We start from the raw sequence: 24,705 nt of genomic DNA, 5'->3' as shown, positions 1-24,705 counted from the left end.
ATTTTACTGAAGTTCACTGGCAGACATCCTGGGTCCTCATGTTTAAACACATCAGTATCTCCTTCATGTACTGTTTCATTAGAATAATTTTCAATTGAAATTGAATGCAGTGTATTTCCACCTTTTCTGTGGATAAAACTTAGACCTGTTGCAAAAGGTTAATGTGCTTCTTCAGAAATGCCTTCCTTTTTCACCGTAAAATTTCTCTGGTTATACGAAGATACTCACCGAATGGAAATACTAAATATTATTCACGGTCTTCAGTCCACCCAGCAGCCCGGCTGGAGTTACAACACAGCAGTTTCAACAAGCCCAGCCGCCAGATGACCAGAAATCCTTGACATTTCCACAGTGCGTGTCCAGACACTGCACAGCATGTGTGCAGTCAGACCAAGGCTCTCAGAAAGTAGCTGAATCAGGCCCAAGGGTTTTGAAAAGAAACCAGAAGAAAGAAAAAGCAGATCATAATTTCTTATTAGTATCTTCTCTGCTTTCCCCTTAGTAATGCTGTTTGGCAGGAATTTTATACATTTTGCATAACATATATGTCCTCTGGAGATTTGACCATATGGTCTTTTATGTCCACAGGCTTGGGAGGAAGATTGAAACTTCTTTTTTTTTTTAGAAGTCATTAAGAAAATGTGAATGTACTGTATGCCAGAGCAGTATCTGTCGGTTACTTTGTTGTAACTGAGAAAATTCTGGACATAAAAATCGAGTCATCCCAATCCTTTAAACCCATCAGTTGGTTGGAAGAGAGGATCATCAAGGGGACTTGCTCCTTAATGCTGCTTGCTCTGCAGAACTGCTATGCGCCCATGTGTCTCAGAGAAGGAAAAGAAGAGAAAGGCTGAGAAAGCAGCAGGGCAGCTTGCAGCCTCTGCCGTGGTGCTCTCACAGCAACCCGGCTGTGAGACTTTCTCAGAGAGGGAAGGGCTTCCCTCTAGTCGAGGGCCGAAGCTGCTGCTCTTGGTAGCCCAGGGGCTTGTGCTGCAGACATAGTGCCTGGGAGGGATGATAAAAGGAAGAGGAACCACATTAGAGTGCCGGCCCACTAAGTGAAATAGTATGTCAGACACAGCAATAGGCCCTTAAGCAACAGATCCTCCGATCTGGTACAGAGAAAGAAAATTTACAACAGGACACTCAGGGATTAGGTTCATCTGGTAACAGCTTCCACAAGAGAGGAGTCAACCAGCACATAACTGCCTTCTTCATTGTAATAGTCTAGGGAATCTTCCTGGGCACTTCCAGATTTCATTCAGTTCCATAGCAGATCCTGAGTGTGCACAAAGTTTGGGCTTTTCTTCGGTCTGTGAAAGAAGGAAGGTAGTGCTAAACTGAAGTGTTTCTATTGTGAACACGCTTGTATACTGGCGTAGGCCATGACTCCACCTAAACATGTCATGCAGAAAGAAGAACATATGGTAAAAGAAGAAACTAAGACTGATGATGAGAAACTGATGGGTTTTAGTAATTTCCAGCTCCCAGTCGTTCTTGAATCTGAGTTGGGAAACATCAAAGTCTTCCTATTGAATAGTGGTTGGCATCCTGTATGAAGCATACTAGTCTGTCCAGTTTCCTCATGGAAAATGTATGTCACAAAAACTTAACCAGCAGAGGTGATCTCGTTTAGTTTCTTTATTGGTGTTTTCAAAGAGACCAAGAATGAAAGGATATGAGAAAAAGTTTTTTCCTTTTCATGTTAAAACCTTGCCCATTCGTGTCACGGCTGAAACAATTAATAAGGAATAAGAAGACTGGCCTACTGCTTTCTATGCTGCTGTTGCTTAAATGCAGGACATACTTATTCTTGAAGGAGGAAGACACTTTTTTCACAGAAATAGCTCCTATATGTATTTCTATATAGAATGTGTGAATATTCTGACATTGGTCATAGCCTGAACTATGCAATCCTCCCGCTTTCCGAAGGATGAATGGATCAGTTCAGTTGGCAGAAATAACTATTAAAAAAAATGGGTAAAAGCTTCAATGAGGGAGGACCTTTTCCTTCACAGCAAACGTACCCAAAGAATTTGCATATTGCTGCAACATTGTGACAGATTTATTTTCAGTCTGACACTTGAGGGTTTTAATGTCATTATAAATGATCCAAAATAATGATATGACTGCACAATGCAACAGTGTGGGAAGTCCCGTATTAGCTATTACACTTAATTATTTAATACAGAAAATTATTCACACCATGTTAAAAGCCCAGTGGGATGGTGCACCAGGGTCTCATTCAAAACAGCATAGACAGCTTCAGCAACAGCATGTGAGGGGAACAGTTCCAGGGAAAAGTGACTTGCTCTCACTCACAGAAGAAAAATCCCAACTCTCTATCACTTCTATCACAAAGTTTTCTAAAAGAGCCAAAAGTTCTTACAAATGTGAACCTTCTCTTCATATAAGAATGATACCAGAAAGCAGACTGTGATATAGCCCCCTGTAACTTTTCATTGTGTTAGGGAATGACATTTCCAAGGCTGTATGGTTACTGGAGTCTAAGCTAATTTCATTATCACCCTTCTGGCTTCTGAGGGACTTTGGAGACTTCAGTTCTCTATATTTCTGCCTCCCAAGTGTAAAATGAGAAGAGCCATCCTCTTTAGTAAAGTATTGTGATTGATGGATGGCATATAAAATCCAACATTACATGAAAGTAATCATTATTTTATTAATTAATATATTATTTTATTAACTAATCTAAAACCGGGCCATTTCTGGAAATGGAGATAATTTTTTTTTAAAAAAAAAAAAAAAGCTACTCGGAAAGCTGTTGATGATGATGTAGAAAAACTGCCTTTCTGCCAGTGAGTATCTATGTGTCAGAGCAGACCGTAGCCTTTTCATCTGGTAGATATGAGCACTGAGAAACTCTTCCAAATCCAGGCCATCGTATAGATTGTGTTTCTATAGCTTCTGTTGTCTGCTGCTGCCTTATCTTCCCACAGCAGTAAATGGCTCTTTACTCTGAAAGAAATATAGGTTCTGTTCTTGAATTTTGTTTCTTGTGTTTTACTTTGCTGGAAATCTTCCTCCCCAGACTGGGATTTCAGTCCTGTTCAGTTGACCATCATCAGAAACAGCAAAGCCCCATCCTTCTGCTCTTTTTATAGGACTGTTTCATGGTGTTGGTTTGGTTTATTCCATTCAAGATTTAATTTTTGACTCTCATCAAGACCTGCTTATTCTGATCCTTAAAAAAATCTTTGAGTATCTACAAATTCTCCCAAATTTATCATAGATCTCTCCAAAATTATCATAGATCTCGCCATACAGAACGCTTTGTGTGATAAACGGTCTGTTCAGAAATAGCAGTTCGTCCCATTGATTTCTCAGTCTTTCCAGTAAAGCTGCTGCTGCTTTTATTTCTCTTTACTAAGAACATGTCTAATTTCTGACTGCAGGGCAGTAATTCTTAAATGATTGCAATGTAATTATTGTTCACGAGTGGTACCTCCTTCAGTACCACTGTACCCGCAGGAAGTTCAAAACATTTTATTTTATTGCTCCAACTGGCCAGCAGGATCGAGAAGAGAGCTTTCCATTACTCTGCCCCCATTTTCACATGCTTACAGCAAGGAAGGCTCTGGCATTAGCGCTCTCAGCCATATCTTACCCTTCCTTCACAGGAAGCTATGAGCAATCCAGGCCAAGAGTGACATCAGGATCAGCTAGAAGTCCAGTTTCAGTACATCTTGTTATTATCATTCCTTCAGGCTTTCTTAGCATACAGCCTTTGCTACCTCTAGGAGATGCTGCCTTAAAAAAATATTCCTTGTTGTTTTTGCTCTGCTTCTGTTCCAGTCTGTAGAGGAACTTGTGACCATACATTGCACTTCTGAGTGCTTCTATACTGCAATGACAGGCACTTTTGAGGAATTGAAAGTAGGTGGAGGTGAGGGATAACTGTACCAGCTCTTCAATGAGCACAAAAGGACTTACAGTACCACCTAGAAAATGCAATTCTGGTGGAATAAACTGGGCTGCAAGATCTGGAAATGGGAATTCCTACTTTGCAGGATTGATAACAGGTATGATAAAGGCTGTTCTGGTAGATGTCCCCAACATTAGTGATTATCTGAAGGTGTGGAGAACATGAAAACGTTCTCTGCTGACTCAGGAGACTATAGCCCCCATATTTTGTATTTTTTTCATTATAAGTTTGTCAGAAGAGGACTTGTGGAACTCAGTAACTCAGTTCCAGCAATTTTTTTTTTTTCTGTAATAGGGATACTTATCCACTGGAAGCACAGCTGAGATAGCAACTCCTTAACAACTGCAGGCTCTGAAACAATTATTGGAAGATGATTGCTTTTAGCTGGTAACAAACTAGCCTAGATTTATACCAGTGGCCTAGAAATAAATACTTTGGTCTTTCTCCAGATTGCAGAACCATTTAAGTCCACCAGCTTCTTTAATTCTGCTATGCTGTCCAGTATGTCCAGACAGGCTGCAGACCCCAGGGGACACCTATCTGCTCTCAATTATCTTTGGATCTTCTTATTGGATAAACAATGAGAAGCAGAAGTTGTCTCTGGAACTGATAAGACCTTTGGAAAACCGTGGGGAGCTAAAAAGCCTCTCTCCTCGGATCTTGTCCGCTGAAAGATTTGGAAGAGCACAGAGGGCATTGTGCAATTCCCCCCGGCAGTGACTCATTACAGCAATTGGGAGGTGAGCTGCTGTGAGTCTCTGTTTCAGAATTAATCCATCAGTGGGTGAGCACTGATAGATAGTATGCAAATAGATGCTGATTTCCTGCAGTCTGTCAGGAGCATCAGGCAGCAGCATCCTCCACGTTATTCCTTCTGCATTAGGTTCTGCAAATTTCCCTGATTGCTGTTATGGCTAAATGGTATCTGCACATAACAGAATTTACATTATCTCCATTTAATGATGGAGCTATTGTAACTGTGTACAGTTCTTCAGGTTACATGTAAATCTCTCCTATCTGTTTTAAGAAGGTATGTCAAGAGTCAGAGAGTAGCGTAAATGTCATTTCATTCAATTCTGTTTTCTAAAGAGACTGTTCATTACAGAAATACTTTCTAGGAATGTTTTTTTAATGATACCTGAGAACTCTCTCTCATAATTCCACATGGCCTGCAGCGCTTTCAGAAACATATTCATATTATGAGCAAATACCTATCTCATTTAGCAAATCAAGAGTAAGGTCTGCTTTGGTGTGCTTTACAATGAATGAGATTTTTTGCAAGAAATCATTTGGAATATCAGTTAAACCAGACCCTTTCTTGCCTTCCTATCTACTATTTCCAACTGGTTCAGATTAATATTTTCCGTATTGTTTGCACATACAGGTTTATTTCAGATAAATGGAGGCAAGGTTCTTCTATCAGTTTGTTTTCTTCTCAGTCTCTGTAGGTATCTGTATGTCTCAGTTTCTTCTCCACCACAGTCTCTTCATTTGGGTGTCCTTACACACATACCTGTGTATCTTTCCCTTTTTTTTCCTGCGACACTTATAGGAGCTTCTGCCACCAGGGACCATCTGCCCTACATTCCAATCTCACTCACTGAATAGCCTTGACCCTCACTCTGCCCTTCATCTTTAGAGGCTTTTCACTCAAAGGGATTTGTTAATTCCTGCCAACGTCCTAGTAAGAGATGGCAATGAAAACTCGTGACTAAGCAGACAAATAACTGCACATCAATTAACATAGAGGTGACCCTGCAACTCCCACAGGGCTGGATTCTCGTAGCCCAGGTGGTACCACGATCCAAACAGCCTCCTCCTTGGGGTTTTTGCCTTCAGCACAGCCGTACAGCTCTCCAACAGCTTATGATGGATTCTTACCATTCTTATGATGGGCCCAAGTGACTCTGAGTTCAGACAGGCTCCAGTGGACAATTTTTCCTGCTGCTAAGACGGTTTCTTGGATACCGCATTTAGGATCTCATATTCACAGGAGGTAAAAGACATGGTCTCCAGAGGCTCCGTTAGTATCAAAACAATTATCTGTGATAGCTAACCTCAGCAACTAGGAAACCTAAAGATGATTGGCATGTTCATTCTGAAATGATACAATGTCTGCTCCCCTCGCACAAATGAGATTCCATTCCAGTCAGCTACTGCATATTTATGCTCAGCCTTTCATTAACTTATTGATCATGTGGTGACTCACTATCCTTGGATACCTTTAAGGAAACAAAAAACGGGGGAAAAATGTGCTCTAATGGTAAGGTATTTTCATGTTTCTTGAATATTTAGTCCAATCCTCCTGGTCTCTTTCTGTCCTCCTTTCTCCCCAAAAGCTTCTTGAGTCTCCACAGAGCTCTCATTCGAGAGGGCAACTGCCGTTCCCCCATAAGCCTTGGGACTACCATAGCATGATATGTAATAATACAGCTAAGTCAGTGTCAAGCATCTCCCTTTAAGGGTAAAATATGGTATTACACTCTAAATTCCTGTACTGCAAAAACAAACAGTGCCATCAATTCACTTCCAGTCAGACCTCCACCCCCTTGGGAAAAGCATACAGAACTTTCTGGTGGGAAAAATAGTTTGGAAATACAATCTCTTTATTAGAGTGAAACCTCTTCCTTCATTCAGCTTGTCTTTCATTAGCCACCCTGGTACACTCCAGTGAGGAATGTGGCTTTAAGAGGTACTTTGAGGTCACAAGATGCAAATCCCCAGGGGTCTAGTTCACTCTGTGTATGTACTCATAACTCTTGACGAAATTATGAGGTCTGATCCAAAGCTAAGTAATCACATGGTCATTCGTAGGTAAATGTCTCTAAGGAGGGTGGCTTTTTTAGGAAAGATTCCTTTTACTTGCACGCAAACGAGGCATCTATGTTTTCTTTGAGCTCTATTACTGTGAATAATATCTTCTTCATTTTTACCCTTCTGTGTGAAATACAGAAGGAGCAGGGGAGGAGGAAAAGGAAGGTTTTAAAAATTATGCATTTTCTTAATTCAACACTAATGTATTGGATATGGGGTTGAAAAAACCTGCATTCACGTCCCTGCTTCCTCTCTATCACTCATATGAGAGGCAGAGAGGAAGAGAAGGGTTCTCTGAGCCCACCTGACAGCCAAGCAGTAACATGCTGTGATGGTGTTCCTTCTGTGACTGCCTAATGGACCAGCCCATGACTTTCAAAGCAAGAACCTGGCTGATGAGAGTCAGCAGAGCATCCCTGGGGAATGAACTCAAAGGGTACATCTGGAGCAGTTCCACAGAAGTGGAATGACAGAGTGACTCCAGATATGTTTGATCTAGATATGATCCAGATATGTTTGATCCAGATATGACCTCACAAAGGTCCAAATCATGTTCCTGCAATGGCAATGAGAAGAGGACCTTTTTTTTCCAGGTCAGAATCTCACGTTAGATGTGCCACTTATGTCAGCATAATGCCACTGCTTTCAGTGAAGTTACATTACTGCAGCTGGAAGCAGAGCTTAACTCGGTGGAGTCAGTGGTCATCTGAGGACAGAATTTGATATCACTTGTCACCCTGGTTTTGTACCAAAATCAAACGCTGTTGTAATAGCAGTCATGGCTGTAGGGCTCTGTGTCCAGAGTTGCTCAGTAAAAAGAAATTGTTAATTTGGTTACCCCCAAAATATTCTTTGCTATATGATTGGTATCATGCAGCTAGTAAAAATCACCATGTATCTGTCACCACAGATTTAAAAGGAGAGTCTTAATTTTTGTGGGTGAAGCTCTGCACAACTTGTTTCTAATCTTCACCCTTGCAGCTGCCCAAAAGCAAACTCTGTTTTTCCTGGAATTGTTTGTGTTCATGCTGAAATCCTTAGTCGTTCCCAAACTGTACAATTGGAAAAGGAAATAGAAGATAGCTGTGCTACTCCATACATGTGCTCTCTTGGCTGTGCCACGTGAGCAGTGCCATTGCCTTCGGCAGGACCACACGAACAGGGGCAGGAGGATTGGGCCTGTTGTCTTCTACACCATTCTCTCTGATTTTGCAAGTGTCTTCTCTGCCAAGGTCGTATCAGGCTGCAATGGCACTTTTTGCAACTCTGTATGATCTGTGTCTGTCCTTTATTTATTAAAATGCCTGTGCCTCTACAGTTTAATCTGCCATTCTCTCCCTCCCCTTCCTCTAATTGCAGTTTTATTCCAGGTCCATCTGGTTGCTAACGATGCTGGACATCACCGCTGAATTCATTCTAATATTTATTATGTATTTTCTAGGCTGGACGCTGAATAATAATATTCTCTGAATTTGCTTTTGCTTCTGTTTCCTTCCTCCCTGTTGTAGTTAATTGTGTAGTGATGAGTAGTCATGGGATGATTGCTCCTCGCAGTGCAGATTTGTTAAGTTACTTATTTCAGGCAAAATATAAGGCTTTTCTAGGTCCTCCATACCAGCCCCCTTCATGGGGGATGTAAAACCAGGTGGGCAATATCTTTCTCTGCCCACTCCCCTTTTTTTTCCTGCTCGTATATAATATAACTTGCAACCATCAGTCTCAAAAGCGTCTGGTAGGAAATGTCTCAAAGTGTAGAAAGAAGCTTTTCGCCAGTGTCTGCTGTAGGCATTGCCCAAGCCCACAGTAATTCAGGTTCCCAAGCCCGGCTCTTGCAGTGCCAGTACTGGGATTCACCCCCATTCCCAGCCCTCCTTTCTGCTCTCTGCAGCAGTGCCTGGGAACACAGGCACACAGTTTACCCATGACCTGACTCTGGGGCTAAGAATAGCAGTCACAGTGCAAGTTGGGTTCAGTCTCACTGGAGACATGCCACAGCTGGGAAACAGGGAGGTCAGATTAGCCTGTGCTCACAAGCCCAGAACACGTGAAAGGAGCACAGAAAGTTTTGTCTGTTTGCTCGTTTTAGAACCACAGAACCAGGGAAGAGGTGTTTAAAGGTATTTTGTGGGCCAAGATAAAATTTCTTTGCTTATGATACTAACTTGAACAGGAAGCAGACTAAGAGAAGCTTTTCTTTCAGGCTGAGCAGGACCTTTTTTTTTAAAAAAACAGGATTTTGTATCCTCATGGTACATCCAACATAAAGTTATGCAGGATGGGGAAGGCAAGCAGTGCAGAAAAGCTGCTCCTGAGCACTACCTAGGACAAGGAGATGCATCATGCAAGCTACTTCTGCACAGCAAAATGAAGGTGGGAGTTTAGCATATGCTGGAAGCTCTACCACAGCATGCTCGAGGCAGCTTATGTCTCAGCAGTGCTGTGGCACAGTCTTTAGCATGAGTTAGCAATATGGCTTGTTCTGAGTACATCCTAAGGGCAGCTTTGGGTCCCTCTTTACCCCTTCCTGTAGGATACACTGGCACATGCTACATTCACACTGTCATTTTGCAGTGCAGAAGTGCTTTCAGAATAACAAAAATACTGTGTAGTTTAAGAAAGGGGCTAGGACATTAGCAATAGAAACTTTTAGACTAAGGGCTATCGCGATGTGCATTGTGGCTGGGTAAAAAAGAAACATGACAACCTGTGAGCTTTAACCAGCACATCCCTTGGCTCAGGGGTGCCCTCTCATCTGTTGTGATGGGGCATGTGGTCCTTGTTAGTGTGAGCACCCAACCTCACATGCTGCATACTGACTGGTGGCTTTATGCTCACTGGGAGAAGGGGAGCGATGTTTTTGAGGTGGTATGATGCTTTCCTGTACTCTTCCCCAAAACCACGTGAAGTGGGGTAAGGCAGCGTGCTGGTAGGAACTGGAGATGTCCAGAGGAGCTGATCCTGCGGTCCCTTCTCCTGTGAGCAGCCGTGCTGGAGGACACCCATGTAGCTTCCCTGCAGCCTGTTCTCAGAGGCAGAGGGAAGCAATCCCAGGCCTGGGCTCACATGAGCTGGAAAGGGGCCGCTCGCACCAGCCAGGGCACTGGCCAAGCAGCTTGAGATGCAACAAATAGATGTAAGAGGAATACCATTTGAGGTATCAGGGCAGAAATTCTAATGGTAATTTTGAACTGTTTTTGTCTGTCTAACATTCCTTTTTAATCCCCATCCTGCCTGCCCCTTCCTTATGTAGGGTTACTTTAGTGATCCTTGGAATGTTTTTGACTTCCTCATCGTAATTGGCAGCATTATAGACGTCATTCTCAGTGAAACTAATGTGAGTATTACTCTACCCTCCCCAGGATACCACCACCACCTCCTCCTCCTCTGCTGTTCCTTCTCTCTTTCTCTCCTTCTTTCTCTTTTTTATTTTGTATCGTTTTTTTTCCTCTAGTCATGCTTTTATTGAACTTGCCGTCGTCCTTCTCCTTCTCCCAGGGAAAAAAAAAAGGAGGGGGGGAAACACCTCCTTCTTTTTCACTTGTCATAGCTCGCCCCAAGGCTGTGACTGGTGAAAGCGCACAGAGTTTGGGGTGTGTGTGCTTTTTTTTCCCTCCAAAAGGTAGACATGCTTGAGTGTAACTTTCTGACTAACCAGGCTTTTGTTGATACCCTCCATCATGTGAAACGTTACAGAGGTTTGAGCAACCAGTACTGTAGAGTGGTAAGAGACTATTTAATATGCCCACATAACCTCTTTCTTTTCTTATTTTTTTCCTCTTCTCTCCCTCTTTCATGCTTTTTTTTGGTTTTGTTTTGTTTTTTATTTTATTTTATTTTACTTTTTACCTTTTTTCCCTCTTTCTCTACCTCTCTTTCTCTCTCTTCTTTCTTTCTCTTCCTTTCTCTCTCTCTTTCCTTGGCTTCTCTGCCACATGCAGCACTATTTCTGTGATGCATGGAATACATTTGACGCCTTGATTGTTGTGGGTAGCATTGTTGATATAGCAATCACCGAGGTGAACGTAAGTAGCTGGCGTCTGTCCATGATCGTGCCTGCTCTAACATTCATTTGTCTTTCCCGGGTTCTTTTATTTTTCCTCCCTCTTCCTCCTTTCTCTTGGGTTTGTTTTAAAAGCATTTTGTTTAGTTTCGAAGCACTCTCTCTTTCTTTTTTTTTTTTCCTTCTATTTTAATTTTTGGAACGACTTAAAGGACTTTTTGACTGTTGCATCATTTTCTTTCCTTCATAAACCGCCTGGCATGAACTAAACTGTATAGCAGGAAAAGTGATGGGAAATGTGGAGTGTAAGTGAAAAAGAGATTTGTGCCATGGGAAGTTGCTAGAAGAGTCCCAGGCCAGCACTTTGGTCTACCCAGCATTATGCTTTGCTTCCCATGGCAGTTCAATACCCTCCACCCCACAGAGATCTAAAGGTCAGTTCTTTCGAGGTGGAACTGTGGGAACCAAACCTAGAATCCTTCTGGTGCTGCCTTCCTACCCCACCCAGGCTTCCTCCAAACTAAATAAGGACCAAATCGACTCTGTTTAGAGGAACCTGCTCCTAATATTTAGTTTCTAGCTTGAAAAAAAATATATATAGATACATTATAAGAAAAAAAGCACAAGGAGAGACAGATATCCATGATTAAACTGTTCAGTTTGCTCCATCTCACAAAATCCACCAACACAATTAACACTGATTCACCCTGGTGATGCCCATCTTAGTGGACAGATGAAGGACTGAATGAGCCGTGGAGACTGAAATGAGCAGCTAGTGCTCAAAGAATAAATCACATCAGGCAATTTTTTTCCTCTGTCTTTTTTGCGAATAGGGGCAAAGGACCTGTCGGATTTAGGAGCACGGACAAAAATAACACGACTAATCCAGCTTAGTGGAGCCAGGGAAGTAGAAAGACTGAAAAAATGCTGTGAGGATGTTTAACGTAGAGCAAATCCATCATGAATTTGCAAAATGATATGGCTAGTGAACAAACATTCCAGCTTGGAATTGTTGTTTACCATAGAGGTAATACAATGCAAGCAGAAAAAGTGACAAGTGACAAAAATTATGTAGTTTTCACACAGTGTTTTTCTTGGGAGAAATTGCAGACAACATTCTGATAAGATCAGAGTGCTTTATTTTGAACCAAAATGTTTTGGTATTCTGGTCAACTTTATTTTCTGTTAAAAACTTTTTTTTCATTTTTCTAAATTCTAAAGGAATTCTCTCCAAAAAGAAATATTGTGATTTTGAATAAGTATTTTATTCTCTTCTATTTTCCTTGCCTTTGAAAGATGGAAAATAGTCCCTAATTTTGTTCAGGATGTTGTAGGTGCTTTTGGTTGCACCTTTACTAGAAGGATATTAAGATGAGTCTGAGAAAGTAGAGGGAAGTTCAGATTCTCAGCAATCTCAAGTAATTAATTTCAAAGAACAAAGTGAGAGCCTTTTATATTTCATCCTTGTCAGAAGTAACCTAAAATGGAAACCTGATGTTAGCCTGGAGAGTGTGCAGATGTTCAAATCTCACCAAAAGAGACAGTATTGTACGTGACGAAATAACTGTAGTTAGTGGGAGATGAATTATGCCTAGCATCAAGAAGTTCTACCTCAAAAAGTCTTCCAAGTAAAAAGGAGGAAAAATCCTTTTGTTCTGTCAAAGAAATGGAGGCCTAGCACAGCAAGAAACCTTGTATGGCAAGAAAACATAATGGATCCTTTTGAAGAAATTTGGAGTAATTTCCTATAAATTAAAGAACTTCTTGTATCAAGTTTTGATACACTTTGATAGATATATCTCAAAATTCCAGCCTCTGAGTGAAAAAAAGATACCCATCCAGGCTTCTTTTTACTGTTGGTAGAAACATGAATTTCCACAGGCCAACTGATTCCTTCCTATTTAACTGTCTATGACAGGTGGGATGAATTGCTTTTTGAAGATGTCCACCCAGTGAATGAGTGTAGGGTGTCCAAGTTGTTAGATTTCTGCAGACACCCAGCTCTCAGACACTAGATTTAAGCAAGGTAACTGGCAACCATTCTCAGCATGTGGTAGAGCAGGTCCTGCTGCTGCTAACTGTGCTATGCAGTCCTATGCACAGATCTTCAGTCTCCAGGGCTATCCATATTGGTGTGTTTAATAACCACTGATGAGGCTCCCTCTCTTTTCCCTTCTCTATCAAAATTCAAGTTCATTTCCCTGTTAGCTGAGGCTGAACGGCCAGTTTTTGGTTACAAAGTGTATGAAAAATGAGGGTGTGCCTCTGACTACTAGAAAATTGTTGCCTGTCATAGATGAGGAGGCAGTAGTAGTAGCCCTTACTTGTTCAGGAAGGGTTGTGGACAGCATTTCAGGATGGTTCCTGTGTTTCCTCTAAAGAATCCTTTCCTTCTATACAGTTTTACAGATTTCTGCACTTTTTTTTTCACCTGGCATGTTTAAATCTTCTCTTTTTATCTAGGCAAGTCCTTTGCTACTAGTTTCTAACGTTTGTTACTAAAACCTTGCACCATCTTTTGATGCACTGATAAATGAGCAGCAGCTATGGATGGAGTTTGTTCTGAAATGTTTTTAAATCCCTTTGCACTTATAACCCTTATTGAATAAGAGAATGTATTGTATGTTGGTTTGTCCTGTCGGTTTCCCTTACCTGCTGGCAGCACTTGGTATGTTATATATTTAACAGATGGGCGTGGAAAGTATCAGCCCATCTTGGATGGACAGTTGTCATCTTCCCAAGCAGTGTGAGGCAGTTTATCAGATGGCCTTCTCCCCTTCTCCTCAGGAGCTTGTTGCTTTCTTGCTGTTTGTGGGTTTGAGCAAACCCTGCCTTGTGTCTCTGTACACTGTCTTGTCTTGTTCCAATAGACCTGGAGTCTGAAAAAGAAAGAAAAAATAAACCCCAAAACATCAACGAGCTCCACTAATTGGAGATGTTTAGCCTGGTCAGGTGCAGGTAAGATGTTTCTGCCCAACTCATTAGAAACTGAAGAAGGTTTGTGGTAGGATCTTGGAAGTTGCTGCTCTTGGATCTAAGGACAGCTTTTGCTGTGGTCAGTTAGCGAATACGGAGACACCTGGCATAGGTTAGTTTGACATGAGGCCATGTAATCCTGAAGGATTCGCCAGACATTTGCCGTGTAATCCTGTGAGGTTTGCCAGACATTTGCACTCTGAGGAACCATATCCAGGAGGTTTTAGGTGCTGTAGCTGTGGTTACTTGGGAGCTCTGACTGACAGGCACTGTGGTATGTGTGTACACTTGCATCTACTTGTGCTGTTCCCCATGCTGGGTTTTTTTCCCCACTTTTGACAATTTTGGGGTTTTTTGAAAAGGAATTTCCCAACCCAAAACCTTCACTAAGATACATGTGAGTGTGCATGTGTGGGTCTTCAGGTGTGTGCTCCACTGAGTATAGTATATTTTCCTGAATGTCTTTGGATACCCATGTCTGGGCTACAAACCAATGGGCGAGCACATAGACATGAAGCTGTGCGTGAGAGAAAGGCAAATGTGTGTGCAAGCAATGAGTTTGTGCTCTGAATGGCTGTTGGTGGAGACACGTGGGTTGTTTTGTGTCTGAGTATATCTGAATCCATTTTCCGAGCCCGTGTGGCTCTCCTAGTGTGCAAGTCTGATCTGCTTATGGGTGGGTGTTTGTGTCTGGGAATTGACTGTATGTGGGCATGGGTGTTCATCCGCATGCCTTGGATGAATGTTCACTTGCATGTCAAGCTGAGCATGGCCTGTATTCACATGTGGTGAGGAGGCATGGACTCACGTTTTGGGCTCCCAATTGTCCTTAGGATTTCTAAAACTTTAGGCAACCCCTCACTTAAATCACCTGCATGACACAAAAGTATATCAAGTGATAACTCTGATAGCATCCAACTGTAACTGGGGAACATTTCCCAGGTCCCCCCCTGCCAGTCCCACAAACTCATAGATGCATCTTACAGATACAGAAGGCACAGGATGGATGACAATCTTGCAGATTTGGAAACTTTAGGGAGTGATGCAGTTCCTACCAAATGCATTTTTAAATGAACTTCTTCTCAAGCTTACTACATAAGTGCATTTTCAAAGCTTGGTTTCTTGTTAAGTGTTATACAGGTATCTTCCTAGCTGCAAAATGAAGATTTTTTCAAAATCTTATGTAAACACTGATTTTATTTTGAGCCATTTCTAGACAACCCATTAAGTAACTAAAAGGTTTGGAGGGTTGATTTTTTTTTTTTCAATCTGCTATTAAGAAGGAATATCCCAGGCAGAAACGACATGTGCCGTGTTTCAGCTGTCTCTAAATGCTGAGACCAAGCATGAGCTTTGGGGGATAAGATAAAATATGATGTCACATTTGGGACCTGGAAGGCAGGGCCTGTGGGTTGTATTTCTTGAACTTTAACTTGATCCCTGTGCCTCGGTCTCCCTTTCTGTAAACTGCAGGTTGTTATCATTCCCCAAGTAAAGCAAGCAGTCATTAGTGTTTACAAAGCACTTTACGGTCCTCCTTGGAAAACACTGTGGTGCTAAAAATGATTACTATCATAATAATAAAATGAAAGAAAGAATTATAGGAGTTGAACAAAAGCCAGCAAATTTGGAATATGTCATCCAAGAAGGAGCCACAGGCAGGGGCTTGCATTTCCTCCCTTTCCACATCAGCAGACAGAGCCCTGAGTTCAGTCCTGTGAAGATGACTGACAGCCTGCTGTCCCTCCTCTGGGCGAAGATTTTCATTACTTTTCTGTTGTGCAGTACCAAAGGAGGAAACCAAATTTGATTTGTGCTCTGAGCTACAGCGCCCAGAGTGGTAGAAGAAAACAGCCAGACCCAGAGCCACTGAAAAAGCTACTAAAGTAATGTCCTTTCTCCTGACGGTGTCAGACTGAAGATTAACTGTGGCTGAGTCTTCTTTTGCCAAAAAAAAAAGCAATTCTCATGGCAGCTTCTGTTTACCCGGATGAGCTTCTGTGGCCAGTTGAGAGTTGGTTCCGTTTGGTTGTGATGGGCAGCTCGTGGCGTGCACATGTGTGAGTTACAGAGGCATGTTCATGTGGGAGCACGGGTGTCTACCGAGCGAGCACTGGCGTAGGTGTCAGTGGTGATGGAGATGTCGTGTGTCGTGTGTGTGATTCTGTCTGTCCCGAGAGGATGTCAGGATGGAGGGGTTGTGTTTCCCTGTGCCCAGCCGTGAGCCTGTCCTCTCTGATTCTACTGGTGGCTCTGAACGGGTTTGCATGCATGGTTGCCTTTATGTACATCAGCAGTGTCTGGGAGTGCATGGCAGTGACTGAGCAAAAACATCTGGCCTGGTGCCCACCACCTGGGCTAGTCTGTGACCATGGAAAGACTTGCCTGTCTGAGCATGTCTGCGGATACTGAAGGATGTGCAGAGGATGAGGTACGTCTGAGAGGTACAGAGTGCAGTACAGCAGCGTGATAGAGCCAAGATGGGGTGCATGGAGGTAAGGTGAAAACTGTCCAGGAGAGGCAGGGAATTGGTGTTGAGGGGACCTGCGTGAAATAATGGATGCAATTTCCATGTGTAAGTTGTCTTCCTGTTGCAGCAGTACATGTTTTTTGAAGAGTGAGCATTTTCATTTGTCTGAGAGTCGTTGGAAATGTTTTTCTTTTTTAAAAAAAAAAAATAAGGTGTCAGGAGGAGAGAACAGGAAGGTACAAATGTTGAGTGCTGCTCTGATGTATGGTGGCCTGTGGGAGGCGTAGGACCCAGGGCTTCTGAAATGATACCTGTATGAAGAAAGTAAGAGGAATGCACCTTGCTGTACTCCTTCCCTGGAAAATGTTAGCCAGTGCCCAAGCCTGCTGGATAATGATTTAGCATTTGTCTGTCAGATGCTTAGGAGGGCTGAGTACTCTGCATCTTGCATTTCTGAAAAGGTTTCTAAATTCTGGTAGGCAGTTGGCCGAGGGTTGTAGCTGTGTTGGTTGCTGAGTACTAGTGCACTAAGGTCAGAGAGATGTTGAAGCATTCAAATCCCAAGAATACATAGAGATCTGTGCAGTGTTTTCTCTGTTAGGCTGTTTTATTTCTGAGTGAAAATAGCCCAGGCTTAGACCAGGTGCATGGAGCCTTTTCTTACGGTCATCCTGCTTTTGATGTCAAGAGGCTTCATGTCATTTATCATGGGCTCCTGCTCCCATTCTCTAGAATATCTGACAGCATATACTCAAGTCTCCAAATCACCTTTTCCTGCACCCTTCCCTTCTAACCTGCCCCTTTCCTTTCTTCCTTATCTCCCGTGCTTTCCTCTCCCTCGTCTCCAGCCACACTAAACCTCACAACCTCACAAGTTCATTTTCACCCTCAATCAACGTGTCTGAAGGCAGAGAACCGGTGGCTTGAATCCTGCAGTCCTTATTCAGGGAGAACTGCCCCAGAGCGTTTGATCTGGGTAAGGACTGGAGCAGTTGGCCCCTGTGACACAGTCTTTTACACACACACACCCCCCGCCCGCAATGGGAGCAAGGATCGGTGGAAGGACGACACACATCTGGCCTGCCCCTCACTTGGGACTTGCGTTTATCTCTGTTGCTGCGTCTGTCTGTCTGCCTTTCTGTCTCTGCCTGTCTGGTTCTCTCTGCTTCCCTGCCCTTTGCTGCTCAGATTTTGGCCGTCAGCTGCCACTGGACACAAATCTTTGCAGTTCCTAGAACTTGCAAGTTCATTTGCCCAGACTTGCTGGAAGAGGCAGAAATCACCTCCCTCCCTCCCCTGCTCTTTCTCTCTCTCTCTCTCTTTCTCTTTTTCAAATCCTTCTGGGTAGCGGAGGCCTCCAAATTTTACGTAGCAAAGGGCTGGAGAAGCACAGTGGCTTCTTTTGACATCTTGTGTTGTCATCCCCTTACTGCTGCCATCCTAAAAGTTGTATGTAGTCCTGAGCTATCCCTCTGTGTGTGTATATGTATGTATATATGACTTGTTTTCTTTTTGGGAATACTACTGATGAAATTCCTTGGGGGGGGGGATTTAGATTCATTTTTAATGTCTGGTGGTGTTTCTATCTCCAGAATCATGCAGGTAACCCACCACCCTGGCCCCAGCTTCTGTAGTTAGGAAGCCACGTTGAAGCATGGTTGTGAGCTATCAGAGTGACAAATGCTATTGCACCATGGCTTATTTTGTGAACATTGGGAAAGCAGCCCTCAAATCCTCACCAAACTGGACTTAGATCTGTTGGAATTTGGTACCTATCATGGTTATTCAATAATTCTAGTCTGTTTTTCACGCTACTGGTGAGAAAGAGATATAAGGATATTTGACAGCAACCATGTTTGAACAGGGTTATTTTTATTTTTATTTATGTATTATTGGTCATGAAGATGGGGCCTCTTCTTTTTTTTTTTTCTCCTCTTTTGTCTTAAAAATTATTGGTATTCTGAGTGCATTTCCAGAGTGCATAACATGATTTGCCCATTCAAAGGAATGCATTTGATAATTTCAGAGCTTCTTCTGTAAGGAAATCTATATGAAAGGTGGGCAAACAGAAAATATATATATATATATTTTGCAGAAAAGAGGGCAGTTAATGCCAGTGACTCTTTCCCCAGTTTACCTGAGCATTTGACCTATTACAGATGACTAGTAATATTAGCAGTGCACAATAAGAGTAAAATGTGTGGCCTCAATGGGGAAAAAGACATTGAAAGACTGTCCATACTATCCAGATTTGAGGAGGTGCCTCAGTGTGGTGATTTCCACAAAACTATGTGTTATTCTTGGCTTCAGATATTATTCCAGATGCATGGAATAATCACAACGTACTTTAATGCTGGGGAGATTTAAGATCAGGATAAAGATAAATTTGCCTTCTTGGGTAAATCCAATCAAAGACATGATAGGTATTTAAAATATGTGAAACAGAAGATACAGACTCCAGGAAAAAAAAAACCAAAACAAACCAAAGCAAAACAAAACAAAAAAGAAAAACACTTATAATCTACATGTAAAAGCAGTAAAATGAAGGTAAGAAAAATGAAGATATATGGCGCTATATCTAAATGACCCACTGCAGAAGCCTGCTTGGGATTTTTCAGAGTAAAACTGTTTACAGCTCTCTTTAAAATGATGAAACACATTGTCTCATTGACTGCACTGGGGACTGGATTGTACTTTTAATTACCAACAGCTTTGAAGTACCTAAAACCTCTGTGGGTTTTAAGGTTTTTAGGGCAGGAGTCCCAGCTACATGTAGAGCTATAAATTCTTGTAACAATAACAGTTATAGCTAATAATGGGAACACCAAGTACTACAGCCTTTGTCCTGTTGCAGTTCAGTGGTGAAATATATGCGTGGCATGTATATTTAAGTGTAAGAAGCTCTTTTAAAAAGTTGCATTTGGGCTTTCTGATCAGTATTTAACTTGCCACTTTTCTATCGCATCACTGAAAAAAAAGCTACAATTGTGTGGCAGCAACATTTGAGGAATTATACAATTATTTCTTATTTTAATGTCGATACGTTTTCCCATAAGGCTAGTTAAAATACTCAAAGGAAAAAAAATAAAAAACATTAGAACTAACTCAGGCTGGTTGCATTTTCCATTGGTTTGCTAGCCAGGATAAATCATTCCTTTTGCCTAGCGGAAAAAAAAATTCTAATTTTCCCTAAGCTCTAATAGAGAACGAATCTTTTTATGAATCCAAAGAAAATCTGTGACTCTGATTCCTTGGATGCTGTCTTAATGTAAATATTAATTAACGATAGCTCCCCAAGCAGCATAAAATGAGATGTTTTAAAAGGTGTTCAGTTGAGTTTAAATCCGGATAGCTGTGTCATAAAAAAGTCATTCCCTAAAGCCATGAAAGATAGTTTCTAGTTTTAAATTCTCCTTTTGTAGGATTTGCTTTGCTTAGAACATTCAAAGAGTTTTCCAGTATCACTGTTCCCCACATGCAGATTGCAGTAGTAAGGAGTACAGACTCCCCTGGACTTCAGTAGTTCAGATTTGTTGTTAAAAGCTTTTGTTTTTCACCCAAATTGCACCAGTTTTTAATTTTAGTTTTCCAAGAGCCCATGTCTTCCAAGAGCCTGTGTGTGCACCGTATTTTACTATCATGCACAGTTAGAGATCTGCAACCTGGCTACTTACTGCAACCGCCAGTGGCAGTGAAAGCAGTGAAGGTGAAGAAAGAAGGTGAAAGACATGCACATGTTATTCAGCTTGTTTTACTCTTTAACTTTTTCTTCTCCTTCATTGTCTTATCTCCAGTTACTTTCCTCATATTTTGCTGAAATCCTGTGCAGTAGGGATCGTATTTCCCATGCTTGCCAGGAGCACTGGGAATAGTTTTCAGCAAGGCAATGGCTAGCTCCCCTCTACTTGTGTCAGTGATTTTTTTCCTCTCTTTCTTCAGTCAAGATACTGTCAGCCAAAGAACAAGCTTTTTCCGCTTGTGAAGGTTTTAGTACCAGGCACTAGGCAGCAGTTCAGCATGGTGATGGGTACTGTTCTACAAACCCAAATTCACAGACTAAAAAGGAACTGCAGAGGTTCTCATTAGATAAAGCCTTACTTATGTTTTTGCTGTAGAGAATGTGGCCTCCCAGCCAGACATGTAATCAAAGATAAACACATACAGACTAATATTACCCTTTCTAATATCAAGCATCCTCATTTAGCATCTCCTCCTTCCCTGCTCAACCCCAGTCTCATATGCACGAACCAGGCAAACATGCTTGGTTTCTCACTAGACCATTACTTTAAGAATGGCTTTGCTTTTACCTTTCGTGACTGGTCTGTTCCTCATGGGGATTGTGGAGCGTAAAATGCCAACAAAATTACTTCTGTTCCGCGTATCTTCTTAGACATGTGCTAAATCCAACCCATTCCCAGCTGAATCCAGATGATTTGGCTGTAGACACTGGATTGCTTCTGATGGTCAGCAGATGGATAGCCAGAAAAGTGGGTCTGTAAATAGTAAAATTAACTACAGCACAGAGCTGTAGCTGGATATTCCAGCTGCTCACGTCCCAGTCTTTGTCTCAATATCCACTTTTAAACTAGGAGATAAGAGTAAGTAATGCTGTCTGCTAAACCTCATCTGGGTGACTGGGAAAAAAACTGCTTCGCCCAGAGCCAGATCAATGACATCTTTTCCTAAGCTGAACTGACACGAAGGCAAAGATGCCTCAGCTATAAAGAAACACTTGTTAATAGGAAAGCACTAAACTAAGTGGATGTTTAGAGCTAGGGATTTTGAGTCTCAACTGCTTGTCCATACTTGAACATATTGAATTACATGCAGTGAGTATTCTATTTCATCCAAAGCACTCAACTTCTTTCTTTTTTTACTAAAGAATTCATCAAATCAGTAATAAATATTCTTGGAAAGAAGTCTAGAACAAAAAATATATATATATATGTTGCTCATTTTAGCAGCTGACTGTGGGTCTCCATATGAGCACCTCTCACACACTCAGATGATGTCTGTGATTGACAATCAATCCAAGAATGGCTCACAGGCTTTGTTGTAGCTCATATTGATGTATGCCTCTGCAAGCAGTTCTTTTCTAGGAAACTTCTACTTTGACCTTAAATAACTTTCTAATTGAAAAGGCAATGAAAAGAGACAGCTTATGAATTAAATGCTAATCGCTTCAGTTCTCAGATGAAAACGATCTGTAACAAGCTCTCTGTCTGGGATGCTGGTATCTCTGGCTAGCCTTTCTTGACCAGAGATTTATTACTCAAAAACAACAGGAGCTGCTATTTCACCTATATCTGCAGTCTTGCAATGCAATGCATGGTTGCAGTGTGATCCTGTTGCATTTGTAAAAAGATGGGCTGGGCTTTTTTCTCATTTCAGTGGGATGAGCAGTTTCTTCCAGCACCAGAGAGCTCACTGTTCTTCACTCTGCCCTCGAGCCCTTGGGCTAGCTAGAGGAAGGAGTCTGGTGGCACAGCAGGATCTTTGAGCTGCCTTCCTGTCTGGAAGAAAAACTACTCATGATCTAGTCCTTTCCTGGCTCCGTTAGTACCAGAAAAACAACCATACTGAGTAGTGGGTATCTTTTTGTAGATGTGAGGCCTGCTTCTGGCCTTATCTCTGCCCATTAATTTCCCATCAGTTATGCAGCTCCTGCAAAGATGCTCCTGAATGGTCCTTGTGGATTGATACACTCCTGACAACCACATCTCAGTAAACCCTGCTGAGCTGCCCAGCAAAGCACTTCACAGATTAAATCCTTCAAGGTTCAAAGCTCTCTGGCCTGCTTTCTGTCATATACAGGTGAGGCTGCCCAGAGAAACTAATGACACTGATGTAAAGGACATCAACAGTCAATCTGTTCTTCCTTCTTCTCTACCTACACTTTGGAATCCTATCACCTCATTAAAAAAGAACTGTAGAAGAAATTACTCAAGTGCTGAAGGCATCACAGACAAGCACAGCCATGACAGGAGAAGGACATGATCCAAGAAACTGCTTAATTCCTCAAATCATCAACCTCCAGGGAATAGAAAGCCAGCAGGTGACACTCACCCCGTTAGTGCTAGTGGAATATTGCAATGGACTGGAGACCAGAGAAAGTCTTGGCTACCTGTGGCTCAGGAAATTCAGCTTAGAAAATTCTACTGCCATTACCCCTTCCAGGACAGGCCATGGGATGATGTGACCAATGGAGTGGATGCTTCTTACTATAAAAGAACACCTTATACAGAACACAACATATATTGAAAATAACCAAGACTGGTGTGAATGCTTTGAAGTCTTTTTATTTCAAGATCAATATCAGGGACATCATCCTAATAATCAAGAACCTTAACAGGCCAAGTTATGTCAGACTATTCCTCTACTTACAGCCCACCAGAGCAGCTGTGCTTTCATGGCACTACTACAGATAAGAAATCAAGATGATAGATGTGTTTAGATGTTTAGGACATGGTGAGAAGACCTGGATATGAAAAGATTTGTTGCTAGGAGTGAGTCAAATCCAGAACCAAGCTGTACTTTGTTTGGAAAACCAGCTTCATGGGTTTCCCTGCCTCCCAGGCAACCTAAAAGATAGAAGAAGATAAAGAACATAAATCTTTCTAAAGACGTAGAGAAACAGAAGAATCTTCTTTCTATCAGAGTGCTAAATATACTGCAGGGTTTGGTGTTTAAAGGCAATTTTAGTTCTGCCATTGAAGAACAGTGAGACCCTTTGGAAAACTTAGAAACAAAAATGAAAAGAACACTGAGCATGGAGGATAATGGAGGTGAAGAAAAGCAGAGATCAGGGAATTCTTAAGTATTTAAACTTGCATTGTCTCCATCTTAGTAGTCTGGTCATCCTCTTAGTCTATTCTGAGCTGAGACAACCTGATTAACCCCCCATAGGGACCCCAGTCCCCTGAACCAAGATCTGGGTAGTAAAGAAGAAAGTTAAGTGAAAAAAAAAACAGCATTGTCACGCGTGGCTTTTGGCAGAGCTGTTCAAATCAGCAAAATATCTCCTCACTTCATACTCAAAACTCATTTTGAAAACAGAAATGCTTCACAGATCTGGCCTTTTACCATTTATTTTCATGATCTGGTTTCTCTTCAGATCTTGCTATCCAGGTGGGCTAGGGCTTTCTTTTGCGACCTGTCGCTCAAAAACAAAAACCAAACAGAAAAGACAGTAACACCCAGGCAACTGGCACCTGCCTCTCTGAGTCAGACGAGACCTTGTACAGCGGAGATGAGCAGAGCATCTCCGATAGCATTTAATATCTGCTTGTTTCTCAGGAACACCCAGGCTTCATTACCATAAAACTTGAATTCTTCATTTACCCAGAGATAATGAGAGGAATTATTAAAACATCCTGAAAATTAAGAATAATTTGCATAGACATACTTGCCCAATTGTTCTACTTTTCCTCTGAAAGTCATGAAAAAAATACAGCTTTCAGCTATATAAAAAGCGCTTCTCATTAACTGTCCAGTAATTGTCAGTCTAAAGTAATTTGCATAACCAAATTAAAGCAATTGACTTCTCTTATATTTACCTTAAGCATTTGGAATCATAGGATTACCGTCTGAAACTTCATGGATATATATCTGAAATTATTAATAAGCTATTCAAATTGGCATGATTTGCATATTGAAGATAATTAGAAAAGCAAGCTCTACAATTTAAAATATTAGAATACATAGGAAATGAAGGAAGAAAAAGTGTAGATGGGAGATTCATTTGCTGTAAAAGTTACCATGACCTTATTAACTGTATTCAAAATAGGTTTTTGTTGCATATGGATATGCTAATATCTCCCCAAGTATTTGAGCTCATGTGGAATCTATGTGAAATGTAAATATATTATATTATATATATAATCTGTATAAGCTTGCACTTACTATATCAGCGCATATTGACCCCCAACAGTTAGCGCTGGCAGGAATGTAATGATAAACTTCATTGCAGGTGTCACATTTTTCCTAATTCTCCGTATTGCACCAAATAAATATTTAGTTTCTTAGTGCAAGAGAGTTTAGTTTCCTCTGCAGAGCTGCCTGGAGATTAGCACGTTACATTGCACTGGAACAGCAGGGAGATCAGCAAGGAGGCTACCACTGCATCAATACAGGGAGCATCATACATCTTGATAGCCTGTTTATCTGTAACAGGGCTGCCTCTTCCTAACAGATACTAAAAGCACCAAAATTTTGTGTGGGGAATGTTCATTTGTTTTTTTTGTTTGACAATAGCTCCTTGCAATGCTCTCAGTTTTTCTCCTTCAAAATAGAACAAAAATTTTGAATTGCAAGATTTTGAATGAAAGGTCATAGCAACAGAAGTAGTTTGGGAAAAATCAAAACATTTGTCTCGGTAAAGTAAAAAAATCATTCTGGGAGTGATTTTTCACAGGTATATAACTTTCCTAATTGAAATGAAAACTCGAAAGGTATTATTACAGACAGGATAAAATATTAGATTTCAATCTTACTAAGATTTCT

The 24,705-nt window shown here is 41.5% G+C and overlaps 1 protein-coding gene across 1 annotated transcript in view; it reads left to right on the top strand.

Moving 5' to 3' along the window:
• Positions 1-24,705, top strand: part of LOC112958327 (voltage-dependent L-type calcium channel subunit alpha-1C-like) — a 68,117-nt gene that overhangs the window by 9,680 nt on the left and 33,732 nt on the right. Inside the window, exons 4-5 of the mRNA XM_026052148.1 lie at positions 10,008-10,091; positions 10,696-10,779. Coding sequence (XP_025907933.1) covers positions 10,008-10,091; positions 10,696-10,779 — 168 coding nt within the window. The remainder of the gene's footprint in view (positions 1-10,007; positions 10,092-10,695; positions 10,780-24,705) is intronic.

Source organism: Nothoprocta perdicaria, unplaced genomic scaffold (genome assembly GCF_003342845.1).
Source record: "Nothoprocta perdicaria isolate Ctin4 unplaced genomic scaffold, notPer1 scaffold_84, whole genome shotgun sequence".
Classification (NCBI taxonomy): domain Eukaryota; kingdom Metazoa; phylum Chordata; class Aves; order Tinamiformes; family Tinamidae; genus Nothoprocta; species Nothoprocta perdicaria.
Note: the sequence above shows the minus strand (reverse complement) of the source record. Positions and strands in the feature narration are given on the sequence as shown.